This window comes from Geotrypetes seraphini, chromosome 7, assembly GCF_902459505.1.
Source record: "Geotrypetes seraphini chromosome 7, aGeoSer1.1, whole genome shotgun sequence".
Classification (NCBI taxonomy): Eukaryota; Metazoa; Chordata; class Amphibia; order Gymnophiona; family Dermophiidae; genus Geotrypetes; species Geotrypetes seraphini.
In genome coordinates, this window is record NC_047090.1 from 191442744 (window position 1) to 191466937 (window position 24194).

The 24194-nt window shown below is 43.8% G+C and overlaps 1 protein-coding gene across 1 annotated transcript in view; it reads right to left on the reverse strand.

The window, feature by feature from the left end:
* Nucleotides 1-4664: 4664 nt before the first annotated feature.
* Nucleotides 4665-24194, reverse strand: part of ESRRB (estrogen related receptor beta) — a 70056-nt gene continuing 50526 nt past the window's right edge. Inside the window, exons 3-7 of the mRNA XM_033952697.1 lie at nt 20559-20675; nt 16753-16866; nt 13229-13390; nt 5418-5687; nt 4665-4909 (exon numbers count right to left, since the gene is read on the reverse strand). Coding sequence (XP_033808588.1) covers nt 4665-4909; nt 5418-5687; nt 13229-13390; nt 16753-16866; nt 20559-20675 — 908 coding nt within the window. The remainder of the gene's footprint in view (nt 4910-5417; nt 5688-13228; nt 13391-16752; nt 16867-20558; nt 20676-24194) is intronic.

A 24194-nucleotide genomic window follows, 5' to 3' on the forward strand; every position in this document is an offset into this window, starting at 1 on the left:
GACAGACTAATTCCATCTACCATTCCTGCAAGTGTCACACCTTCCTTATCAATTAAGCTTACCATTGTTTCAAATAGTTTCCAAATGATGAACAGAAAGATACTAGAAAATACAATAGATGCTATTTTTAGAATAAGACTTCAACCTATAAAGCCTCCTCTCTCTCTCTGTCTCCTCTCTTTGCCCTCACAGCACCTATTCCAGAACCTGACATTTCTCTCCTATTCACAAGAGCACAGAAGCAGCTGCATAATAGAATATCTTTATGTACCTTTTTTATAAGCATTGCATATCTATAATATTAAGCCTATTTTTATATAATATATTCTTTATGCAATCACTCTTGTCATCAGTTTCACTTCCTGTTGAACCTCTCTGAGGGTACTGAACCCGGGACCTGTGGCAGATTATAAGGCTGCCACCTCACCTATTGGGGGCTTGTCTGCTGCAACACTCCCCTGCAAAACCTTACATAACTCACCTTCAACTACTACTGAGAAAGGCAAGAGCAAAGGCCATTTTAAGTAATAATTAAGAAACAAAATGGAAAACCCAGAGGTCTGTATTGGATACAGTGGAGGATGTTGTCTCCTGTGCCTAGAATCTAGCTTAGATGCAATGGTGAACATTGACTCCCAAGCCTTGACCATTTTTTAGGAAGACTGAGGGAATCCAGGAAACCCTACATTGGGCCATTACTCAAGGATTCATAGAAATGGACCTAGAATATATCACAGTATGGAGTCACCCTGGGAGACAGAGCAAGTACAGATAATGGTACAACCACCCAGGAAGAAGGAGCAGAGTAGCAACCTGTCAGAAGGATTATAATGCGTAGGCAAAGAGAGGATAAAGTGTCTTTAGCAGCAGACTGGCTGAGCCACTGAAGAGAGTTTTGAACTAGCATCATTGGAGATGGGTGAGATCCCTCTGGTAAGTGCTAGTGCAAGCTTACTTCAGTTTCAAAGGGCTTACTGTGGGACACACTGAGGTGTTCTGTGGTAAAATCTTACACGCTAAAAAAATGGACTTATTTTCAGATGGGGGATTGGCTGGAGGCAGAGAGAGGCCATGACAGTGAGACAGCCACATGACCGAAAGCTAACTGATACGCGTGGGATCAGCTTGTGAGCCCCATCACCTATAAAAGGGCTTACAGGCCTTGGAACAGGCGGTGATCACTGAAAAGGAATACAAGTTCATGCAGCAGGATTTTCCTGTAATGCCTGTCATATATTTTATCCCCCAAATTCATAAGAGTCTTACAACCCCTCCTGGGTGCCCAATAGTGTCAGGCATTGGCTCCTTGTCTAATTTTGTGGATTTTCATCTGAAGGGGGAGGTCCCCAAGGCAAGATCTTATATCAGAGACACCACAGACATGTTGGTACTTCTGCAATCACTGGAGGAGGTGCCGGGAGATGCCATGATGGCCACTCTGGATATAACCGCTCTGCACACGAACATCTCCCAGCAAGCAGCCCTAGAAGTTATCTGGAAACATCTCCTTACCCTGTCTCTACAGCTCCTAGGGTAGAGTTTTTATGTACTATTACAAACATAGCCCTTGGAGAGAATTATTTTAAATTTGATGACAAATTTTTATGTAGATAAAGGGAATGACAATGGTGGCGATGATGGCACCTACAATGACCTGCTTATATATAATATATAACCACCTAGAAATAAATGATAAGGTGGTATATCAAAATTTTAATAAACTTGAAACTTGTATATGGCACTGATTTTGAGGAGAAGTTTGTGTACACCGCATAAGATCTGGTGTGGACATGCATAGAGGAACATCTTTCCAGGTTCGTGCGGTGGTTGAACACCTGTCATCTGAATTTGACCCACATGATGTCTCCTTAATGGACATTTCTAATCATTTGGAACATGGGGAATTTTCCACCACGATACCCAGAAAGAGCACGGATCACAATAACTTGTTGTGTTTGATAGTTATCATCCTAAACATCTTAGAACTAATTTACCTAAGGGGCAGTTGTTGTGGTTGCAGTGTCTCTTCTGTGGAAGAATACGAAATGCGAGCAGAAGATACGAAACAGAGATTTACAGAGCGGGGATATCCTGCGGGTATCATTAAGAAAGCATATGAACATGCATTGTGTGCGCAGAAGGAACATTTACTACAGAAGCGTGAAGCGGAAATCAGGTCACCATTAGTATGTGTTTTGCCTTATTCATATTTAGCATGTCAACTCAAGAAGATCATTCAGAAATTATTGGTTTATATTGCGGATATATGAGGTCTTTAGTGACCCACCAAGATTTGCTTATTTCAGAGGCGTGACCTAGTGACCTGATCGCACTTCCTTACTCAATCAGATGTACGAAACCATCAAAGAAGGGGGTACGATCAGTGCGGATATTACAGTGTATGTAAGCATGCAATCATCACAGAGGAGGTCACATATCCATGCACAGGACGCATGCATAAGTTAAGCAGAGAGACCATTTGTGCAACAGTGGGGGCAGTGCATCTAATTACTTGTCCATGCCAATTATTTTACATTGGACACACCACAAGAAGTGTTCGGGTAAGGATCATAGAACATTTAAGCACGATTTGTGAGGGGAAATTTTGGCACCAATAACGGAGCACTGACAAGGAAAACAGCATGACTTGGATGATTTGAGGTTTCTAGTACTGGAGTCCCCAGTGTTTTTGCAAGGGGGGGAGGCAATTTGCAGGCACATCTACGGAAGAGGGAACAATCCTGGATTTATCATTGGCAAACAATGTTCCCACATGGCCTCAATAGGGAGGTGGAGTGGTGGGCGAATTGGGGATCGAACAGGACATAAACATTCATTTGGAAAATGGAAAATCAACTATTTTCTGGCTATGGCAAGAATGGCCTTAGCGGGTGGGAAAGATGGTTTTACCACAACTTAGTAAAAGGACTGCTAACTATCTCTAGAAAAGGAGCTCTTGAAAAGGTTGCACTGCAGAGAGACATTGACGGATATCAGCTTCTATGGTCGACAGGTCAACAATGCTCCATGCCAAGTTTCTTAGACAACTTTTTGTAACAGGGCTCGACAAATCCTCTGTTTTATATCTGATACATATATATACGTATGTATCAACAGGTTAACTTTGAAAAAGTTTTGTTTGCCCACTTTTGTTGTAGATATTTTGAACATGGGATAATTCAGTGTTTACTTTTGTTTTCATTAATTCTAGTCAGGATCTGAACTTCCTGGAGAAAATGGAACGATGACGTGATATTTTTTGGTCAGATAACTCTTTATGAAGAAAGAGGCCACTAAAAGTTTCCTAGGGTCCCAATGCTCAACTGCTTGCTGTGGAAGTAAGACTGGTTGTAGCCACTTCTGTGCAAGCTAGCTCAGCCTCTGATGCACAAACCAGTTCTTGGGTGCTTCTACCAGTTCTACCATCTCCTACTGTGCAGAATTAAACTCTGGAATTTGTTGACAGAGAATGAGGTGAAAGCAGTTAGCTTAGCAGGGTTTCAAACAGTTTGGATAATTTCCCAAAAGTCCATAAGTCGTTATTAAAATGAACTTTGGAAAATTCTCTAGTTACTCCTAAAATAAGCAGCATAAAATCTGCTTTACTACTTGGGATCTAGCTAGGTACTAGGGACCTGGGTTGGCCACCGTGAGAATGGGCTACTGGGCTTGATGGACCTTTGGTCTGACCCAGGAAGGCTATTCTTAGGTTCTTGTTTTCGGCGTGAGCAGCCATGAACTTGCTTCTCGTGTCCGCTTCAGCGCTCTCTCTGGGCATGGGTCCCGGATGTGATGTCAGAGAGAGCGCCGAAGCCAACACGAGCAGCATGTTTGTGGCTGCTCATGCCAAAGTTAAAAAGGTGAGCGCCTGGCAGGGGGAGGAGTGGGAAGGGGAGGCAGAGAGCAGGAGGAGTGCCAGCACCCCGAGGAAGACAGCTCACCACCACCCCTCTAACTAGTCCCAACTCAGATCTCAGCCTAAGTGAGAGCGTTCCTGGCTTCTTTGTAAGGCTGAGGATTGCTTTTTGGAAGGGTGTTTGTGTTGTTCAGAGCATGTCATAGAGGGTTTGGGCAGCCTGGAATAAAAACGTTATACGTCCCCCACATTTCCTTACGATGCAGCTGATTGCCAGAACAGGAAACCACAGCCAGCACCAGAGACCGGAGGCGGGCTTCAGCTCTACAAGCTTTCTAGAGATACCTCCTCACCCTGGGTCAGTCAAACACACAGATCCAGCCCGAATCATGCCTCAGGGTAGGCCTGGACTTGTTGAACACATTTTGTTATTGAATGCAGGGGACACAGTGGGTGACAGGAGGAAGCTGATGACCCTGTGGTCCAAAGAGGTGCTGGAGTGGGGCAGAAACAGATTTTTACTGCTAACTTCATATCTGGGTCTTGCTCACATATTTACATTATTCTCATCCATTTAATGAATCTATAGCACTGATTGTAAGACACTGACTGGCCTCTTCAGATTGTCCCATTGCACTTCTCTAGCCCAAAGCTGGAGGGCCACGAGGAAACATCTGTTTCTATCTGATGCAGGACAGCTGGAGGCTGGATTGCACCTAAAGCTCCCCTTTCTCATCCTCTGTTCTAGGTAGACCATCTCTTGGCCCTGGGAAGTTGGGGAGGAGGGGGGGAAGTTCTTCCTTCAGGCTCACACCTTCGCCTCCAGCATCTCGAGGAAGAGTTTGTGCATGGGCACCTTCCCTTGCAATTTGACGCTGTAAAAGTGTTGCACAGCTTTGGTGGCTGACTGGCGCAGCAGGGGCAAGCTCAACAGTAGCTTGCCGGCCCGTCGTGGCTCATCCTGGTGCTGGCTGAATTCATAGTCCTGAAGAGCCTCGTGGAGCAGGTCCTGAAGCTTCTGCACAGCCTCCACATCCTCTATGTTCATGGAATCTGTGGGGAGAGTTGAGGGGTAGAGGTGAGTGTGCTGAAAAGAGGCCTGCCATACCATGCTCAAGGCCGAAGCTTTGTAGAGAGATTTAGGCCCTCCCCAAATGTCTCTCAAAGCGCCATATAGAAAAAGACCCCATCTAGCCCCTCAGCAAATGGTTTCTCAGAAAGGCTACAAGGAAAGATCAGAATTCTCATCGACTGATTATTTGTTTTGTCTGTCCAAGACAAGCCGACAGGAGAATTCCTTCAGGGGTGCAGTACAGAGCATGCGGGTGCCAGCTACTTCCAGGGCATCTGCTGCTTCAGCTAATATACCCATAGCCCTAAGGGGACTTTTAGGCAGTGTTTGAACTTCTGTAGTATGGGGGGTGGAATTTCCCTTGTAGGCCATAAAAGAGTGGGAACCCCCTGGGGACTGAATAGGAGACCCTGAATTAAGCAGGAGTTATCACATAGCTTAAGAGCTGCTGTACTGAGTGATGCTCCTCACTGAAGTCAGATGAATTACCTGAGTTGGTGAGGACGAGGGCCTTGAGCGTGACAAACTCTTCCTTGTCCACTTTGAGTTTCTTGTATTTGCGCACGAGCTGAAGGATGGCGACATAGAGCTCCAGCAGACCCGTGAGGCGGGAGTGTTCCTCATCCATCACGTAATCTTCTGCATACACCAGCTCATCTTCATAGGGCAGGGAGCGGTACGCAATGCCCAGGATAAGAATCTCCATCCAGGAACTCTGCAGCAGACTCATCTGGTCCCCCAGCGACAGGTGGGAAAAACCTGAGAGAAAAGGTCAAAAGAGACAAGGTGACCACGAGACGGTCCACAGTGTGTGTGAGAGAGAGGGAGTTGCTTAAATGGTCAATTTTCTCAGTGGAGAGCCCCAGGCAGTGGTGTATGGTGACATTTACACTAGGGGATTCAATATGAGCACATTTGTGATCCAACAATATACCTTTTACACCGAGAAAAACAATAAGAGGGGCTCAACAACCTCCAAAATATCAGCTGTCACTCTAAGAAAAACTAGAGGGGCTCAGCAACCTCAGTAAGAACATAAGACTAGCCTTACTGGGTCAGACCAATGGCCCATCAAGCCCAGTAGCCCGTTCTCACAGTGGCCAATCCAGGTCCCTAGTACCTGGCCAAAACCCAAAGAGTAGCAACATTCCAAACTACCAATACATGGCAAGCAGAGGCTGGTCTTAATAACAGACTATGGACTTTTCCTCCAGGATCTTGTCCAAACCTTTCTTAAAACTAGCTACGCTATCCACTCTTACCACATCCTCTGGCAATGCGTTCCACAGCTTAACTATTCTCTGAGTGAAAAAAAATGGCCTCCTATTGGTTTTAAAAGTATTTCCTTGCAAATTCATCGAGTGTCTCCTAGTCTGTAATTTTTGACAGTGAAAAATCAATCCACTTGTACCCGTTCTACTCCACTCAGGATTTTGTAGACTTCAATCCTATCTCCCCTCAGCCATCTCTTTTCCAAGCTGAAGAGCCCTTACTGTTTTAGTCTTTCCTCATACGAAAGGAGTTCCATCTCCTTTGCCATCTAGATGCTTCTTCTTTGAACCTTTTCTAGTGCCACTATATCTTTCTTGAGATAAGGACCCAGAATTGAACGCAATACTCAAGGTGAGCTCATACCATTCTTAGTCTTGTTAACTATCCCTTTTTAAATAATTCCTAGCATCTCCCACCAATACAGATATAATAAGGACTTGGAGGCCCCAAAAGAACAGTTCAGAAACACCACCTCTAGCACTTCCTAATCTTTTTTGCCCCTACACTTTGTGCCCAACTACTTCTTCCTCTCTCTGCCACCCTCGGTGCTTGGATCCGCCCACTCTTGACTACCATCCCTGCACCCCCACCACCCCCTACTCCCCTTTCTCTTATCCTCTACAAATAGGTAAAGACTTTGATTTTATGCATTTGTTAAAACTTGACTAATCGCCTTTCTTCAAAAAGATAGCAAGGTGATGTACAAATTCAGGAAAATAATTTCAACTGGGGAGTGTCAGACAGCCCAGACAGTAGGGGGTCCAATAGCTACCCCTCCACTGAGCTTGTTTTAGACATGCTGGGGCCCAGGGCAGAAATTAAGGAGGGAGCCCCTGTTCTACCTGCACAACTCCCAATTCCCCCACCCACTTTTAAATGACTTCTTCACACACAAAACAGACAGACAGATCTTCACCAAATATAGAACAATGGATCACAAATTTGAAACAGAAATACCAAAGCTGAACTGGAAATCCCAAAAAGTTAAACTCGGCAAGTATTGTAATGTAATGTAAAGGTATGTAAAGTAATGTAATGTATTGTAATGTTATCGCCTGGAAATGTCCAGCTATCTTCTAATGTACAAGCGGAATAGAAATCACTTATGTAATGTAATGTAATGTAATATACTGTATTTCATTTTGAACACAATCAGTGGCAAAACCATGAGAGGGGGCTGGACCTTCCACTTTGAGCTTAGGCCACCTCAAAATGAATATCTCCCTTGCTGTAGCTGGTGGGGGTCCCCAAGCCTCACCAACTGATGCCCACCTTAGGCGGGGGATAGAGAAGCTCTGAACTATGGGAGGCAAGGAGAGAAGAGAGATAGAGACATGTTGGTCCCAGGAAGGGAGAGAAAAGTGATGGAGAGATATTGGACCACTGGAGCATGTAGGAGGATTAAGAACATGACAGGAGCTGTTGATGCCCCTGTACAGATTGTTAGATAAGCCCCACTTGGAGTAATATGTCCAGTTTTGGAGGACATGTCTCTTCAAGAACATAACAAGAATTGAAGCAATTCAGAAGAAGGCAACAAAAATGGTACAGAAAGACATGAAAAGAGACTGGAAGACTTGAATATGTATACGCTAGAGAAAGATGCAGACGGTAATAGTCAAATAGACCTCTTCCAGAAAGGTAGGGGCAGTAGAATGGACATGAATGGAGTTTGCAAGGAGGTATAGTATGTTATGTTAATCAGGCTTTCTAATCTGCTTTTATCTATACAGTTCAAATGGACAGATTGACATGGACATTCAGTAGGGTTGCTAGTAGAGGTAGATCAGTCCAGTTAGGTCGTAGTTACAAATCCATAGTTGCAAGCAGGTCATTGCTCGCTCTTTGCTTTGTCCCAGGAGTTGCATTAGACAGGTTAGGTACACGTTAAACATAAGAATAGCCATACTGGGTCAGACCAATGGTCCTTCTAACCCACTATCCTGTTTCCATAGTGGTCAATCCAGCTCACTAGTGCTTGGTAGAAACCCAAATAAGAACAACGTTCCATGCTATCGATCCCAGAGCAAACAGTGGCTTCCCCCATGTCTGTCTCAATAGCAGACTATGGGCTTTTCCTCCAGGAACTTGTCCAAACCTTTTTAAAACCAGTTACACTAACCACTGTTACCACATCCTCTGTCAATGAGTTCCAGAGCTTAACTATTTATGGAGTGAAAAAAATATTTTCCCCTATTTGTTTTTCTCTGTGTTCAATCATTTTTATTCTTTAAGATTGTTTCCACAGTTTTGCGCAGACTTAGGAATAATGTTAGGAGATGCTTTTTCACAGAGAGGGTACTGAATACCTGTAACGCCCTTCCAGGGAAGGTGATGGAGTCAAAAACAGTGAGTGAATCCAAAAATGCAGTTGACAGACACAGTTAATGCCTAAATATAAAGAGGATGGAAACACAACATGTCTGGTGAGGTGTTATGTTGGGCAAGTGTAGTGGGAAATAAGGCTGAAGCCAGATCGACTTCTCTGATGTGTCCCCTAAATGGCAAAAGACTGAAGATTTGTCAAATCCAGCATGAGAAAATTAAAATCAATGCTGTACAGACTTCTACCCCGCAAAAGACTGGTGAAGATTCAGCACATAGTAACATAGTAGATGACGGCAGATAAAGACTCGAATGGTCCATCCAGTCTGCCCAACCTGATTCAATTTAAAATTTTTTTTTTTCTTCTTAGCTATTTCTGGGCAAGAATCCAAAGCTTTACCCGGTACTGTGCTTGGGTTCCAACTGCCGAAATCTCTGTCAAAACCGACTCCAGCCCATCTACACCCTCCCAGCCATTGAAGCCCTCCCCAGCTCATCCTCCCACAAACGGCCATGCACAGACACAGACCGTACAAGTCTGCCCAGTACTGGCCTAGTTCATTATTTAATATTATTTTCTGATTCTAGATCCTCTGTGTTCATCCCATGCTTTTTTGAACTCAGTCACAGTTTTCCTCTCCACCACCTCTCTCGGGAGCGCATTCCAGGCATCCACCACCCTCTCCGTAAAGTAGAATTTCCTAACATTGCTCTTGAATCTACCACCCCTCAACCTCAAATTATGTCCTCTGGTTTTACCATTTTCCTTTCTCTGGGAAAGATTTTGTTCTACGTTAATACCCTTTAAGTATTTGAACGTCTGAATCATATCTCCCCTGTCTCTCCTTTCCTCTAGGGTATACATATTCAGGGCTTCCAGTCTTTCCTCATACGTCTTCTGGCGCAAGCCTGCTATCATTTTTGTCACCCTCCTCTGGACCGCTTCAAGTCTTCTTATGTCTTTCGCCAGATACGATCTCCAAAACTGAACACAATACTCCAAGTGGGGCCTTACCAATGACCTGTACAGGGGCATCAACACCTTCTTCCTTCTACTGACTACGCCTCTCTTTATACAGCCCAGCATCCTTCTGGCAACAGCCACTGCCTTGTCACACTGTTTTTTCACCTTTAGATCTTCGGACACTATAACCCCAAGGTCCCTCTCGCCGTCCGTGCATATCAGCTTCTCTCCTCCCAGCATATACAGTTCCTTCCTATTATTAATCCCCAAATGCATTACTCTGCATTTCTTTGCATTGAATTTTAGTTGCCAGACATTAGACCATTCCTCTAACTTTTGCAGATCCTTTTTCATATTTTCCACTCCCTCTTCGGTGTCTAATTTGTTACAAATCTTGGTATCATCTGCAAAAAGGCACACTTTTCCTTCTAACCCTTCAGCATTGTCACTCACAAACATATTGAACAGGATTGGCCCCAGCACCGAACCCTGAGGGACTCCACTAGTCACCTTTCCTTCCTTCGAGCGACTTCCATTAACCACCACCCTCTGGCGTCTGTCCGACAGCCAGTTTCTGACCCAGTTCACCACTTTGGGTCCTAACTTCAGCCCTTCAAGTTTGTTCAACAGCCTCTTATGAGGAACTGTATCAAAGGCTTTGCTGAAATCCAAGTAAATTACATCTAGCATATGTCCTCGATCCAGCTCTCTGGTCACCCAATCAAAAAATTCAATCAGGTTCGTTTGGCACGATTTACCTTTTGTAAAGCCATGTTGCCATGTTGTAAAGCACCTCCAGCACTGGGGGAACCAAGGCTAATGCCAGACAGGGGTCCCGCAAATGGTAAAAGCCAGGTGAAGTTTAGGCAATTCCAATATTGTAGATCTCTTTATTGTCCATTGCTGTGCAGTTCAGGGGAGGGGAAGACATCTTGACTGGTACATAAGAACATAAGAATAGCCTTACTGGGTCAGACCAATGGTCCATCAAGCCCAGTAGCCCATTCTCATGGTAGCCAATCCAGGTCCCTAGTACCTGGCTAAAACCCAAGGAGTAGCAACATTCCATGCTACCGATCCAGGGCAAACAGTGGCTTCCCCCTTGTCTTTGTCAATAACAGACTATGGACTTTTCCTCCAGGAACTTGTCCAAACCTTTCTTAAAACCAGCTACGCTATCTGCTCTTACCACATACTCTGGCAACGCGTTCCAGAGCTTAACTATTCTGAGTGGAAAAAAAATTTCATCCTGTTGGTTTTAAGAGTATGTCCCTGTAATTTCGAGTGTCTCCTAGTCTTTGTAATTTTTGACGGTTTGAAAAATCGATCCACTTACTCCACTCAGGATTTTGTAGACTTGAATCCTATCTCCCCTCAGCCGTCTCTTTTCCAAGCTGAAGAGCCCTAACCATTTTAGTCTTTCCTCATACAAGAGGAGTTCCATCTCCTTTACCATCTTGGTCGCTCTTCTTGGAACCTTTTCTAGCGCCCCTATATCTTTCTTGAGATAAGGAGACCAGAATTGAACGCAATACTCCAGGTGAGGTAAGTTGAATACCGTCAGCAATACATTGGTAGAACCAAGACTCCATCATGTGTGGCTGCCTATATGTGACTGGCAAGGTGGAGACTTGCCAACCATTGTTTAAGATGGGTGGTTTTGGCTCATACAGATTGGCAGGTGTGGTTCAGGCTAGATGGACTGTGAAGGTCTTTATCTGTTGTCATTTTCTCTGCTTAAGAACATAAGAATTGCCACTGCTGAGTCAGACCAGTGGTCCATCATGCCCAGCAGTCCGCTCACGCGGCGGCCCTCTGGTCTAAGACCAGCACCCTAACTGAGACTAGCCCTACAAGCGCACGTTCTTCTTCAACAGAAACTTGTCTAACTTTGTCTTGAATCCTTGGAGGGTGTTTTCCCCTATAACAGCCTCTGGAAGGCCGTTCCAGCTTTCTACCACTCTCTGGGTGAAGAAGAACTTCCTTACGTTTGTACAGAATCTATCCCCTTTCAACTTTAGAGAGTTCCCTCTTGTTCTCCCTACCTTGGAGAGGGTGAACAACCTGTCCTTATCTACTAAGTCTATCCCCTTCAGTACCTTGAATGTTTCGATCATGTCCCCTCTCAACCTCCTCTGTTCGAGAGAGAAGAGGCCCAGTTTCTCTAATCTTTCGCTATACGGCAGCTCCTCCAGCCCCTTAACCATCTTAGTCACTCTTCTCTGGACCCTTTTGAGTAGTACCGTGTCCTTCTTCAGGTACGGTGACCAGTGTTGGATGCAGTACTCCAGGTGAGGGCGTACCATGGCCCGGTACAGCGGCATGATAACCTTCTCTGATCTGTTCATGATCCCCTTCTTTATCATTCCTAGCATTCTGTTTGCCCTTTTTGCTGCCGCCGCACATTGTGTGGATGGCTTCATCAACTTGTCGATCAGAACTCCCAAGTCCCTTTCCTGGGAGGTCTCTCCAAGTACCGCCCCAGACATCCTGTATTCGTGCATGAGATTTTTGTTACCGACAAGGAGATCTGGAATGAGGGAGATAAGATGAAGGTGAAAGAGGAACTTCGGAAATATTTCTTCATAGAATTGGTGGTGAATTAATGGACTGACCTTCCTGATGGAGGTGGTAGAGATAAAGACTGTATCAGAAGATTCTTGCTGACAGGATCTCAAAGGCAGAGGAAGGGATAGTAGATGGGATGAATGAACAGACTGGATAAGCATTACAATAACATAGTAAATGATGGCAGATAAAGACCTGAACGGTCCTCCATGATTAAATTGTCTTTCTTTGGTAATTCTGGGACATAGACCATAGAAGTCGGTCTGGCATTATCTTTAGGTTCCAACTACACTCTTTATCTGCCTTCACTTTTTTTTTCCTACGACCTGAATGTTCTCGTTGTTTCTAATGCTCCTCTAGGATCTGTACAGTCTCACCTTCTTACCCATGCTTGCATGATTCATATGCTCTGCATTATCTCTTTTCTACAGCTCTGGGTTACAACAAGGCTGCTGAGGGTGGTATGCAGGGGGGGACATATTCCAGCTCAGTACCTTCACCACAAACATCTCCCCTGATGCCTTAAAAGGACTGAGCTGTCTGGGCTTCCCTGCTCTCAGACCTTCACATGCTGGAGTCCCACCACCCTGAAGTTCAGGACAGAAGAAAAGATGCAGCAAACTTAACCATGGAGCAGACTCAGGAGACAGCTACAAATCCAAAGTAGTGGAGCCCAGTGGCATAGCCACGAGTTTGGACTCAGGCCCACCCACAATTCTGGCTAGTAGAGATACTCAAGCCCTGCCAGCTGACGATATCCTCTGACTGCTGGAACAAGTGATTTCCCTACCTGCTACAGCTGGCTGTGCTTTCCACCTGTTGTCACTTGGTTTTCATGGATTAAAAACCAAGTGTGTGCAGGAGGTGAGAAGCTAGTGCAGTGGAAAGGGTGGAGAGCACTGGTGGCTGTAACACATAGAGAAATCATTTGTTTTGGCGACCAGAGGACATCTTCAGCTGACAAGGCTTGGGGATCCCCATCAGGTCAAGGTCCACCTAAAATACTGTCTGCAGTAAAATATGCAGGAAAGAGGAGAGCAAAGAGAAAGAGAGATGGAGGGGAGGGATGTTGAAGAGCAAAGAGATCAGAAAGAGAAAGAAAGAGGGCAGGGTGGGGGGGGGGAGTCTGATAAGCAGGCAGCAACAAGGGCTCTGAGCTCTTCTCTCTTACCTGGGATGTGTTTTGCCCATCCTATGATCACTACAAGCTCACGATCTGCCAGGTCACACAAGGTTGTCAGTGCTTTGATGTCACTCTCTGGCATGCTTGGGTCGGCCATGGCGTAAATCTTCTCTGGCTCAGCCACCAGCAGGTGGGAGACAATCTTGGTCACTGCAAAATGGGAAGAAGAGTTTTCTAGATGCTAGGGACCCTCTCCTAGGGCATCATTTGTACCACACATGCAGAGCAGGCATCTATCTATGCAAATATTAGTAAGGGAGTGTTTATATATCACTGTCAGCACTTGGCTCTATTTCAAATGGAGTTCCTGATAGAATAGGTACTGGTTGTAGACCGCTCAGAAGGCTCTCAATGAGCAATACAGTAAATAATGAATAAACTTGGAACTTGGATGTGTTTGGTTAGGTAGGATGTATTTGGGGGCATCTGGGTGTATCCTAGAAACCCCAGTGTACAGAAACCAGAGGGGGCAGCTGAGGAACGTGTTTGCTTGAGGAGCTTTACTGACTGATGTCATGCCAGCCCACCATCCAAGCAGGGACAAGACTGGTTACTCTGACCATTGTCCCTGAAGAACTCAGTGCATGGACCTTAGCGCGCTTTCATCGTTTCAGCTGGGTTGATACATTTTTAGTGAATTTGGCTGGTGGAAACAAAGCAAACTGAATGGGGGATTAAGGACAGATACATCCTAAAATATTAAGCAGCTCAGAGTGGTTCTGGAAGGTCAATTGATGATAATGTTCAGACTTTGGAAACTGGACAGGTTGTAGAGGTCGGCCTTTTGCCAATCAGTACTTCAAGGGAAAGGATAGGGGAGGATATTCATCCAGGAAACGACATGATGCCGAGCAATCTGGCATTACCAAAAGGAGATCATAGCAAAACGCATTCAGCATCTCTGACTGGATGGCCAGAGGATCAGCTCATTGGTGAGCACTGGAGATGAATTTCAGCAGAGGAGGCTCATCACCACCAGTAAATGGTGGCAAATAATAATAATAACAACTTTATTTTTATATACCGCCATACCACAAATTGGCTTACAAGGGAAGAGACTGTGTACAGACAGCGACATTACAGAGAACTTTCAAAATTACATTGACATGCTAAGTTTAGTCAGGGTTTATCTGGAAGTGGTTTGCAAGTACATCAGGCTGAAGTAGGGTCAGAGAAATTTGTGAAAGAGATAAGTTTTTATTGACTTCCTAAACGTTTGGTACGAAAGTGCATTTGAAATGAAGTTGGTTAACCATTTTTTCCATTTGCCTGCTTGGAATGATAGTGTTCTATCGAGGTATCTCTTGTAGGTGCAGCCCTTTAGGGATGGAAAAGCGAACAAGTAGGTACTGCGTGTATTAGTTGTGCCTGGGAATTAAATGACTTTAAGTGATTACTGGAAAGACCCAGAATCGGTCCTGGGGCTGGTTCTGTTCAGTATCTTTGTAGACAATATTTGTAGGAGACAGAAGGAGAAGCTTGCTGAGGGATGTTGAGAGTTTGTCAGCTGAGGTGTAATGCAGAAATGCTCAGTAATACCTTTGGACCAGAGAAATTCAAAGAAGGAGCTATGCCAAAACAAGAGACAGCCTCCAGGGTGATCATGGCTGATGATCTGAAGGTAGAAAGACAGTGTCATAGGACAATGTTCAGAGCCAGAGAGATGCTGGGATGGATAGCCAGCAGAACCACAGAAGTGATAATATACATCATTGGTGAGATCTCACTTAGAAAATGGTGTACAAGTTTGGAGAAGGTACTTCTGAAAGGAGCTAGATTAAAGAGAGCAGTATCTCCTGGCTGGAGTCCAGTCCCAGGATTATTATTGCCACTTATGCCTGCCTTGATTCTGCCAGTTTGATCCCTTTCTACCCTGTAGCCCTTTGCTTCCAGCACAGTCCATTCCTAAAGTCTTACCTCCCAACCTGCTCCCTTCCCTCTTGGTCCCTTCTTCTGTAACTTCTTTTCTGCCTTCTGCAGCCTCTTCTCTGGATCTCACCATCCTACCTTCTCCCTCATAGCTGCTTCTCAGTTACCTACCCTCTTCCCCTTACAGTTCCTTCCTGGATGAATTCTCTCCTACACTTCTTTCTCCCTCCTCTCCCTAGCGTAGCTCCTTCCCAGGTGTTTTCTCTCCTCTGCTCCTTTTTCTCTCATGCCCTATCCCTGGTGGCCTCTTCTGTCTTCCTTCTCTCCCTTCCCCACAACCATACCACTCAATGCAGCTTTTCTCCCTCACTGTCAAGTCAGAAGAATAACTGGAGTATATGCAAGAGTAATCAGAAATACTCTCAGGGTCACTGCATTGCCTGCCTCCTCTTCCAGCCATTTGAAGAGACAGTTAAAGGCAGGTTCTCATGGTAGTTTCCCTTTATCCTGTTGGTGCATCTTCAGCTCCTGGTCTTCCTCACCTGCTCTTCATGTTGGCCACACTCTTTCTTGTTTCCTCTCTGTGCTGTTTTGATTCCAGTGGCTGTCACCTATACTTTTTCCTTTCTTCTTTTGGGGTTACTTGAGACCATGATCTTCTCTTGGCCTGGCCAGCATGGGATTAGGCAGTCTGATCATATAGTAGTAGTTTAGAGCAGATCTCCTCAGAGAGGAACCAACCTGTTCTTATTTTCAGTAGAAGGGTTGCCTCCCTTCTGGTGGAAGCCCTTGCATTGGTCTCATGGGACTCTAGGTTGGGAGGCACTGCTCTGTGTGGCAGCCACTGGTATTGATGCCCTACCTGGGTTCTTAATTATCCCTTCTTTATGTAGCAGATATTGGCAATTAATATTCTGTCAGGAACTGATTTACTGTATGTCAATGGGGGTTTACTATATTGTACCTGACCAAGATGATGAAACATTGTGAAATGCTAAGAGCAATTAGACAGGCCAGTTAGGGCATCTCAAAAGGGTTAAATTTCTAGATGCAATGAATAACTGCTTCATGGACCAAGTGGCCTTAGAACTGACAAATGTGGGTGGGAGGGCAGGGGGAGGGGGGGCCACTTTATATCTAATTCCCATTAGAATGCAGGATCTTGTGCAGAGTAACAGTGGTGGAGCTGTTTGGAAATAGTCATCCTAATGCCATTAAATTTGAGATACTTATAGAAGAATAATAATAGATAATTCTACCAAAGAAGGGCTGGGAGGGGGTCATCGATCTTTACATATGTTAAGAATATGAAGGGAAGGTGGCGGAAGCATAGACCAGCCTACCAGATAGAATGATGGATATTAAACCAGCAATCAAAAATATTTTTTTTTAAACCCCAACAAGATAATATCAGACTGACTGTAGGTCCGAGGAACAGAGGGGTAAACTAGAGATCAGCTATGTTGTAAGACAATGTGACATGAGGGAATGGGAGCAGATTAGGTGGATCTTACAGTCTTTATCTGGTATCATATTCTAGGCTTCTGTAAGCATGATGGGGATGGAAGGAGAAAGGAGGCAAAGACAGATGCAGTGGAACTGTGAGCTGATAGGAGAACTTTGAAATTAGAGCTGGGACTCACAAGGTTTTTTGGAGGGAGGTGGGAGCTGTAAGCTCAAATATGCTGCACTGTTCTCAGAATCCAGCCTCCTCTTGTACTTCTGACGTCCACCACGAACCCGATCTAGACGCACCCCTACGGAGGAAGAGAAAGACAGGCACTGAGGACTGCCAGCATCATCTCAGCCATCCCTACCAAAAAAGGCCAAGAGGGTCTCCTCCTCTGGCCTTTCTTTCTGTACTGCCCCCTGTCTACTATATGTGGCTCAAACATCCCCTTGGGACCTGGGGCTACTGAACAGATGAAGGAGCACCACAGGAACCCAAGCAGAGGTGCATGTAGAGAGCCTTATCTGAGTGTATTAGCCCAGGGATTCCTAAATACATCTCTCCCTTAACTTTGAACATGGAAATTCCTTTCCTTTTCTATCCTTTTTATTTAATTGTAGCCCACCTTGCTTTGGGTTGCATGAAATATGGTATATAACATTAAATAAAGCGTAAATGATCGAGTGGTTACTAATTTCTTGCAGGCTGCCCAGCCCCTGATGCACTGGGGCTCAGCCTTGCTCTTGGGTATGGGATCTTGCTGTTTCTGCTTTCAGTGTCTACGGCCTTCACTCCAGATTAGTGTCAACTGTGTCTAGTTGCTTTTGTGCCAGTTTGATCCAGTGGATTCTGCCCACTTTATGACCTGCTTTTCTTAGCTATTCTGAGATCCTGACTTCATGTTTTTGAGATAAGGCCCTAGTGGTAAAGACTTGAGAAAGTGGTGAGCAAATGAGGACATGGAAGTCTAGCACTTTACATGGTGGAGAAAGCTTGAGATGGACTTCTTCTGCCTAGAACTGGTCCTTCAGCTTTGGCTCCTTCCCACTCAGGTGCTCTACTTGCCCTTCTACTCTAATGAACTGCTTAGTGGCTCTCAGACAAGTTTCTGTTCTCTTCTGCTGCTTACTGGGCATTTGGGGTTGTGGACTATGATAGGCCAGTTCTGTGTAGGTTAACCATCACCCACAGTCCTGGTCTGAATCTGCCCCTGGAGTTTGAACATTCGTAAGAACATAAGAGTTGCCATAGTGGGACAGACCGAAGGTTCATCAAGCCCTGTATCCTGTTTACAACAGTGGCCAACCCAGGTCCCAAGTACTTAGCTAGATCCCATGTAGTAAAACAGATTCTATGCGGCTTATCCTGGGAATAAGCAGTGGATTTCCCTGAGTCCATCTTAATAATGGCTTATGGACTTTTCTTTTAAGAAATTATCCAGACATTTTGTAGACCCTGAGTACAGTACAGACAGACCCATTAGAGATACCATCTTTAAAACCTATCCATATAGAACTAGATCTAGGGATTGCACGCTTTCTAGTGCAGGACCTGTTCTTTGGAATTGATTTCTTTGGAGGGCAATGTCTCCAAGTGAGTTAGTTTTGCACATTAACTTATAAGAGTAACAATATATTCAAAAATACATGAAATAAATCTTATTCTTATGTAGTGTCAAATGGAAGGCAGCTCATTCGAGACTCAATAATACACGTAAATAAAGTAGAGAAAAAAGTCTCAAAACCTTTCTGACAGCGCCAAACACACAGTACTTCAAAGTTGTCTCCTATTCTCATCGGCATTAAAAAAAAACTCCATAAGAAATTGTTAACTCAGTCTCAGAATGATGAATTAGAGCACAATCAAGGGAACTTATCTGATGACGAAAATCCATTGTAGCTCATTTCCGACAATCTTCATCAACTGCCATCATCACAGAGCCCTGAATCTCAACCCAACAAGGGTGCTTGTTTTGCAGAATTCTCGGCTGCTTCAGGGGTGTGAACTTGCATAATCCAAAACATTGTGCATCCACAACTATGATAATTCATGCTGGCTAGGAACAGTGTGAACGCCCCAGATAGCGTTCTTTATTCCATTCTCAATGTTCAACTTCCAATGTCAGGATGTAACACTTCCTCCAAGAAGAATTGTTCACAAGGATGTTCAAAAGAAGCTCACAAAAAATAAAAAACCCTCAATAATAGTCATAAAAAAGCGTGTCGTTCGATTCTATAATTAAGCCCCTTCAGCCAAACAGTGTTCGGCCAGTAAATCCATTGTTGCTCTTTCTGATGAAGTTATTGCTTAACATTGGGGGTAGAATAATGAACACTGTCTGGGGTGTTCACACTGTTCCTAGCCACCATTAATTAGTTTTGGATGCACAGTGTTTTGGGCTATGCAAATTTACACCCCTGAAACAGCCGAGAAATCTGCAAAACAAGAGTTATTTGTTTAAAGTTCTTTAAGCTATGTATGGGCAATTTTAACAATGGCGAAACTAAAGTTGATAGAATAGAATTGCTAATCAATGTGATAGAGGTACTTGTTTTTGAGTGCAAATTAACTCAAAACATGATTCGTTGACAAGCAAACACACATTTCATCATCCACCATCTGCAGTTCTCTTTTTTTAATTTAATTTTTGTCACAGCTGAAGATCCAAACAGTAACAAAGTCTTGATTGTTTTGTTGCTCAAGTTCGGATAAGTACTACATAAAAAATAAAATACTTGTCGTTAGGTTTCAAGGACCAATCACGTCAAAGAATGATGCTTGTCTGGGCGGTTGTATCCTTACGCACACAGACGCTCATAACATTGACAGACTCTTGCGTATACGATGTACATGTCATCTAGTCTAGTGTAGACTTATGAAGGGAATTTTTTTAAAATAAATTTAAATTCTGGAATCTCTTTGGGGCCACAGTTTGAGAGACACTGCCCTAAAGGTTTGGAAAGTTGTAAAAGGCGTTTTTTTTCCTAAGAATGTGTTTTGCATTTTTATATTTTACTTTGTTTTTATACTTTTCAAAAATTTATGGAATTTTTTTATATTCAGTACTACCTATTTTCTGATGTTTGTTTATTACTCACAAATTCTATGATAAGCAGGTTAGAAACCTGTACATATCAACAAATACATTAAAACTATATCCCTTCAATCTACTTTCCACCCCCACTGTGAAGAGGACGGATGCCTGGCATTGTGCTTGATGTGAGCTGGGTCCAAATCCCAGCCTCCTTCATCTATCTGGCTGTCTTACTCTACCCAGCATGTATGCTGTCCCTACATGCAGTCTTCCACCAATTCTTTGGCTGATTCTTTGCTTCCCTAGAACCAGGAAGAACCTCCAGGAATGAATTTTCCAGGTGACCCATATCAGCTTGTTTAATTGTCACTGGATTCTACTTGAAAGATACAATAATTTAGTATAGAGTGAGGAAGAGCTGTCTTCTCAGATGGAGTTAGCTCTGGTGATTGTCTCAGAGTCAGTGTTGTTCCCCGCCATCACTCTCTCTCTCTCTCTGTCAAGATTTCATAACAGCTGGAGTTTTTCTTGGGGATTGTGGTGTCCATGACTTAGACTGACCATGGTAAGGGTTTCAGGGTTGTATGATCTCTTGTTAGAGCTGTCTTCAGGGAAGTGGCATGGAGGATTTGATGGCACTGGCTGGAACTAGTTCTGATGAGTGTTTTGGGGGCTCTGGTGTTCCAGCTGGGCTAGGCCTGGTGAATATTTGGTGGGTTTGGTGCCCATGACAGATTGACCCCGGTGAGTGTTTCTGGAGTTGAGGCATCTCTTGCTGGGGTCAGCTTTGGAGAGTATTTGTTCTGAATACCTGCCTACTCAGCTCTGGTTCTGCTGAATGTTTTGGGACTGACTGTAAGGAGTGTTTGGGAGATATGAAGTCCCTAGTTGGAGCTGTTACTGGTGAGGGTCTGCAATCGGACTAGCTGTCTCAAGGATGTTGTGATTTCACTGTATATTCTCACCTTCTTTTAACATGCCAACTTTCAGACATTTTGTGAAGCGACAGGCCTGGCAGGACTTGCGTCTGCGTTTTGTGATCTCACACTCATTGGTGGCAGGACAGCTGTACTCGATGTTCCCTGTAGTGAATCAAGAGCACAGACAGGACAAAGGTAAGGACAAAAAGCAAAATCCAGTACCACAGTACCATCTTCAACTGTTCTTCAGTACCAGGATGGGAAAAGGAAGGGGGAGGATCTAGTTCCACTCTAATCTGAGATTTGTATATATAGACTGAGAAATAAACAGCTCCCTTGTCTCTTCTGTAGCTAAAGAGGTTTATAGCTATGGGCAGGAGAATGAGAGATGAGATTAAAAGGCTTTATATTCAAGTGTGTGAAGAAATTAGCATGTGAAATAGGCCAGAAGCATGGTTACAATTACCACTGAACTGGTTGTGTCAGGGCTCCAAGTTATGCCTTATGTAATTCAGCAACTTCTCAGAACTCTATTGCTATAGCTACTTCGTGCCAGGATTTGTGAGCCAGGCATTGTGGGCAATGTAGTCTCATACATACTGCAGCCGCCCCTGCTCACCCCGTAAAAGTTGTGTTTCTAGTGACCTTTCTCCTTCAAGACCTCCCCTTTCCTCTAAACTAAGCTTGTACTCCTTTGTCTCACTGCTCACTTCCTAGTTATTTCTATATCTTTGCACAGACAAGGTTAGCAAAGTGTGACCTTTCTTTTGCTACCTGGTGCTAAGTTCTGTTCCTATTGGTCTCTCTTTTGTACCCCCTCACCTTGCCTTTGGTGCTCCTCTAGGTTCCTTTGTTCAGGGTCACTCGTGCTCCAGCCTGCATCAGCTACACATGGCTAACCCCTCCTTTGATTAGAGGATCATCTATTCACCACATCACATTCTATAAGCATCTGACCTCACGGAAGAATAATTCTGCATTTCTTTCCTGGCACCTGGAATATTTCATTGTTCTGCCCTTTCCTCATTCCTGCTCTTCAAACCTCCTCCTATTTCTACATCAGATTGAAACCAAGAAGCCTGTGCACAGAAGCTGCCAACCTCTGAGAAACCTGCTAATTGAGAGTACATTCACTATATTTACTCAATAAAGTATAATTTAGAAAATTATAAGGACTTCCCATGTGTGTGTTAGCATACTGATGGTTTAACTTTCTGATAAGTATATCATTACATCTGGGACATGGCTATACAAGATCAGTAAATTGATTTGCTAACTGCATAACCTGTTAAGAAACAGGAAATGGGTGAGGGCTGGGCAAGAAATGGGCATGGCTTGCACCTTGCAGTTTGTGTGCAGTATTTTACTGTAGTTAGTATGAATACACTTAGTGGGAAATTCTATAAATCACATCAAGAAAATAGGCACAGAAAATAGTTGGTGCCATCACTAAAATCCATCCTTTAACAGCCTATCACAGCAGAAAAGGGAAATGCTGGCCACCGTTGTGTTTATTGCATAAATTTCATCTACTGGACAGATAAAAGTTGAAATTTAAACACCTGGAGATTCTTGCAGGCTTAGGAACGTGGTAGCGTTCTTTGAGTGAAGCAACAGATTTGCAAGCAGGATACCAGCATGAGAATTTCAAAACAATAAACTTTCTTTATTCTCCATTAACATCTGGGATAGGACTGATTGTTACTGCTGTCTATGTTTCCAGATGTGGTAGGAGAAAATATTTTTTCACTCAAAGATAGTTAAGCTCTGGAACTTGTTGCCAGAAGATGTGATAACAGCAATTAATGTAAATGGGTTTAAGAAAAGTTCACATGAATTCCTGAAGGAAAAGGTGCATAGCCTGCTTTTGAGACAGACATGGGGGAAGTCACTGCTTGTCCTGGATTGGTTGCAAGGAATGTTGCTACTATTTGGGTTTCTGCCAAGTGTGACCTGGATTGGCCACTGTTGGAAAAAGGAAACTGGGCTAGATGAACCATTGGTCTGACCCAGTATGGCTATTCGTATGTTCTTATGGGGGACTGCTGAAACGCAGCCTGTGTCAAGTCCTAGGTAGCTTCTGTGAACAGCTTTGTTTTTGAATAAATGTTTTCTTTGTGATTTTTGAGTTCCACGCTGCTAGATTTTTTTTAACCAACTATTTGGTTATCTCCAGTGTTTGACTTCTCTTGTACACAGATATCAACACTTCCTGTCTTCTGCTGGCTGTTTGTCATTTGTTTTGCTACCTTGAGATCCTCAGACATGATCAGGGTCCCTCTCACCTCTAACACTCCCCAGAGTCAATCCTTTGGATTTCTACACCTCAATTTCATCACTCTGCATTAGATTTTATTTTACATTTTTAAATTATTCACTCATATTTACAATATTCTTCAAGTAATGCCATTTGAAAAGAAGAGACCACTCATCAAACTCCTAACCAAAGCATGGTCCACCTCACGTAGAATTCTCAATAGGATTCAACTGAACTTCCCCTCGACAAAAAACCTCAAATACAGAAGAACCTTCCAGACCAAATTTACCTTCCTCGGAGACAAAATCTGGAATGATCTCGCAGAGACTATAAGAATTGAAGTCAACCATGCCCTATTCCGGAAGAAACTGAAAACCTCACTGTTCGGCAACTAATTCTTCTAAGATCGCCATATGCACATCTAGGATCTTCATTCCCTGTCCCCCTTCCTCTCTATCCTCCCTCCTTACCCTTGCTTCCCTTCCTTCCTCAAGTCGCCTAGAGCCTGTTTAGGTGTGCGTGACACACAAATGTTAGATTAGATTAGATATAAACAAAGAAAAACAGAAAAATAAAAACCATCCCTTTTAGTCCCTAATAATCCCCTCCTTTCACAAAATCATAGTGTGGCTTTTAGCACAGGCCATGGCGGTAACAGCTCTGAAGCTCATAGAATTCCTATGAGCATCAGAGCTATGGTTTTGTAAAAGTGGGGGAAAGTAAGAACAGTTACAAGAAATTAAACCAATGCAAATCCCATCCAAGGAAACTTGATTCAATGGCAGAAAAGTAATTGTGGCTGGTACCTGTCTGACTCCAGAGGGGCTTATCAGACCACTAAAGAATCCAGCAATTACTTAGACTCAAAGAAAATGTAACATTTACTAAAAGACTGAAAGAAGCCTTATAAATGGCAACAGAGGAAAAGGAAACTGATAAGGGATGATTGAGGTCTATAAAATCCTGAGTGGTGTCGAATGGGCAAAAGTGAATGGATTTTTCACTCTTTGAAAAAGTAGAAAGAAATAGCAGGAAATATTTTTTTCACTCAAACAATACTTAGGCTCTGGAACTCATTGCCAAAGAATGTGGTAACAGCAGTTAGCATAGCTAGGTTTAAAAAAGGTTTGGACAAGTTCCTGGAGGAAAAGTCCATAGTCTGCTATTGAGACAAACTTGGGTGAAGTCGCTGCTTGCCCTGGATCAGTAGCATGGAATGGTGCTACTCTCTGGGTTTTTGCCAGGTACTTGTGACCTGGAATGGCCACTGTGGAAACAGGAAAGTGGGCTAGATGGACCATTAGTCTGACCCAGTATGGCTATTCACCAAACAAGTGTCTGAAGGAATGAAAGCAAAAGAGGTGGCATTAATGAAATACAGAAGAATGGAAAAAGAACACAGAAAAGAATAATGCATAAAACTC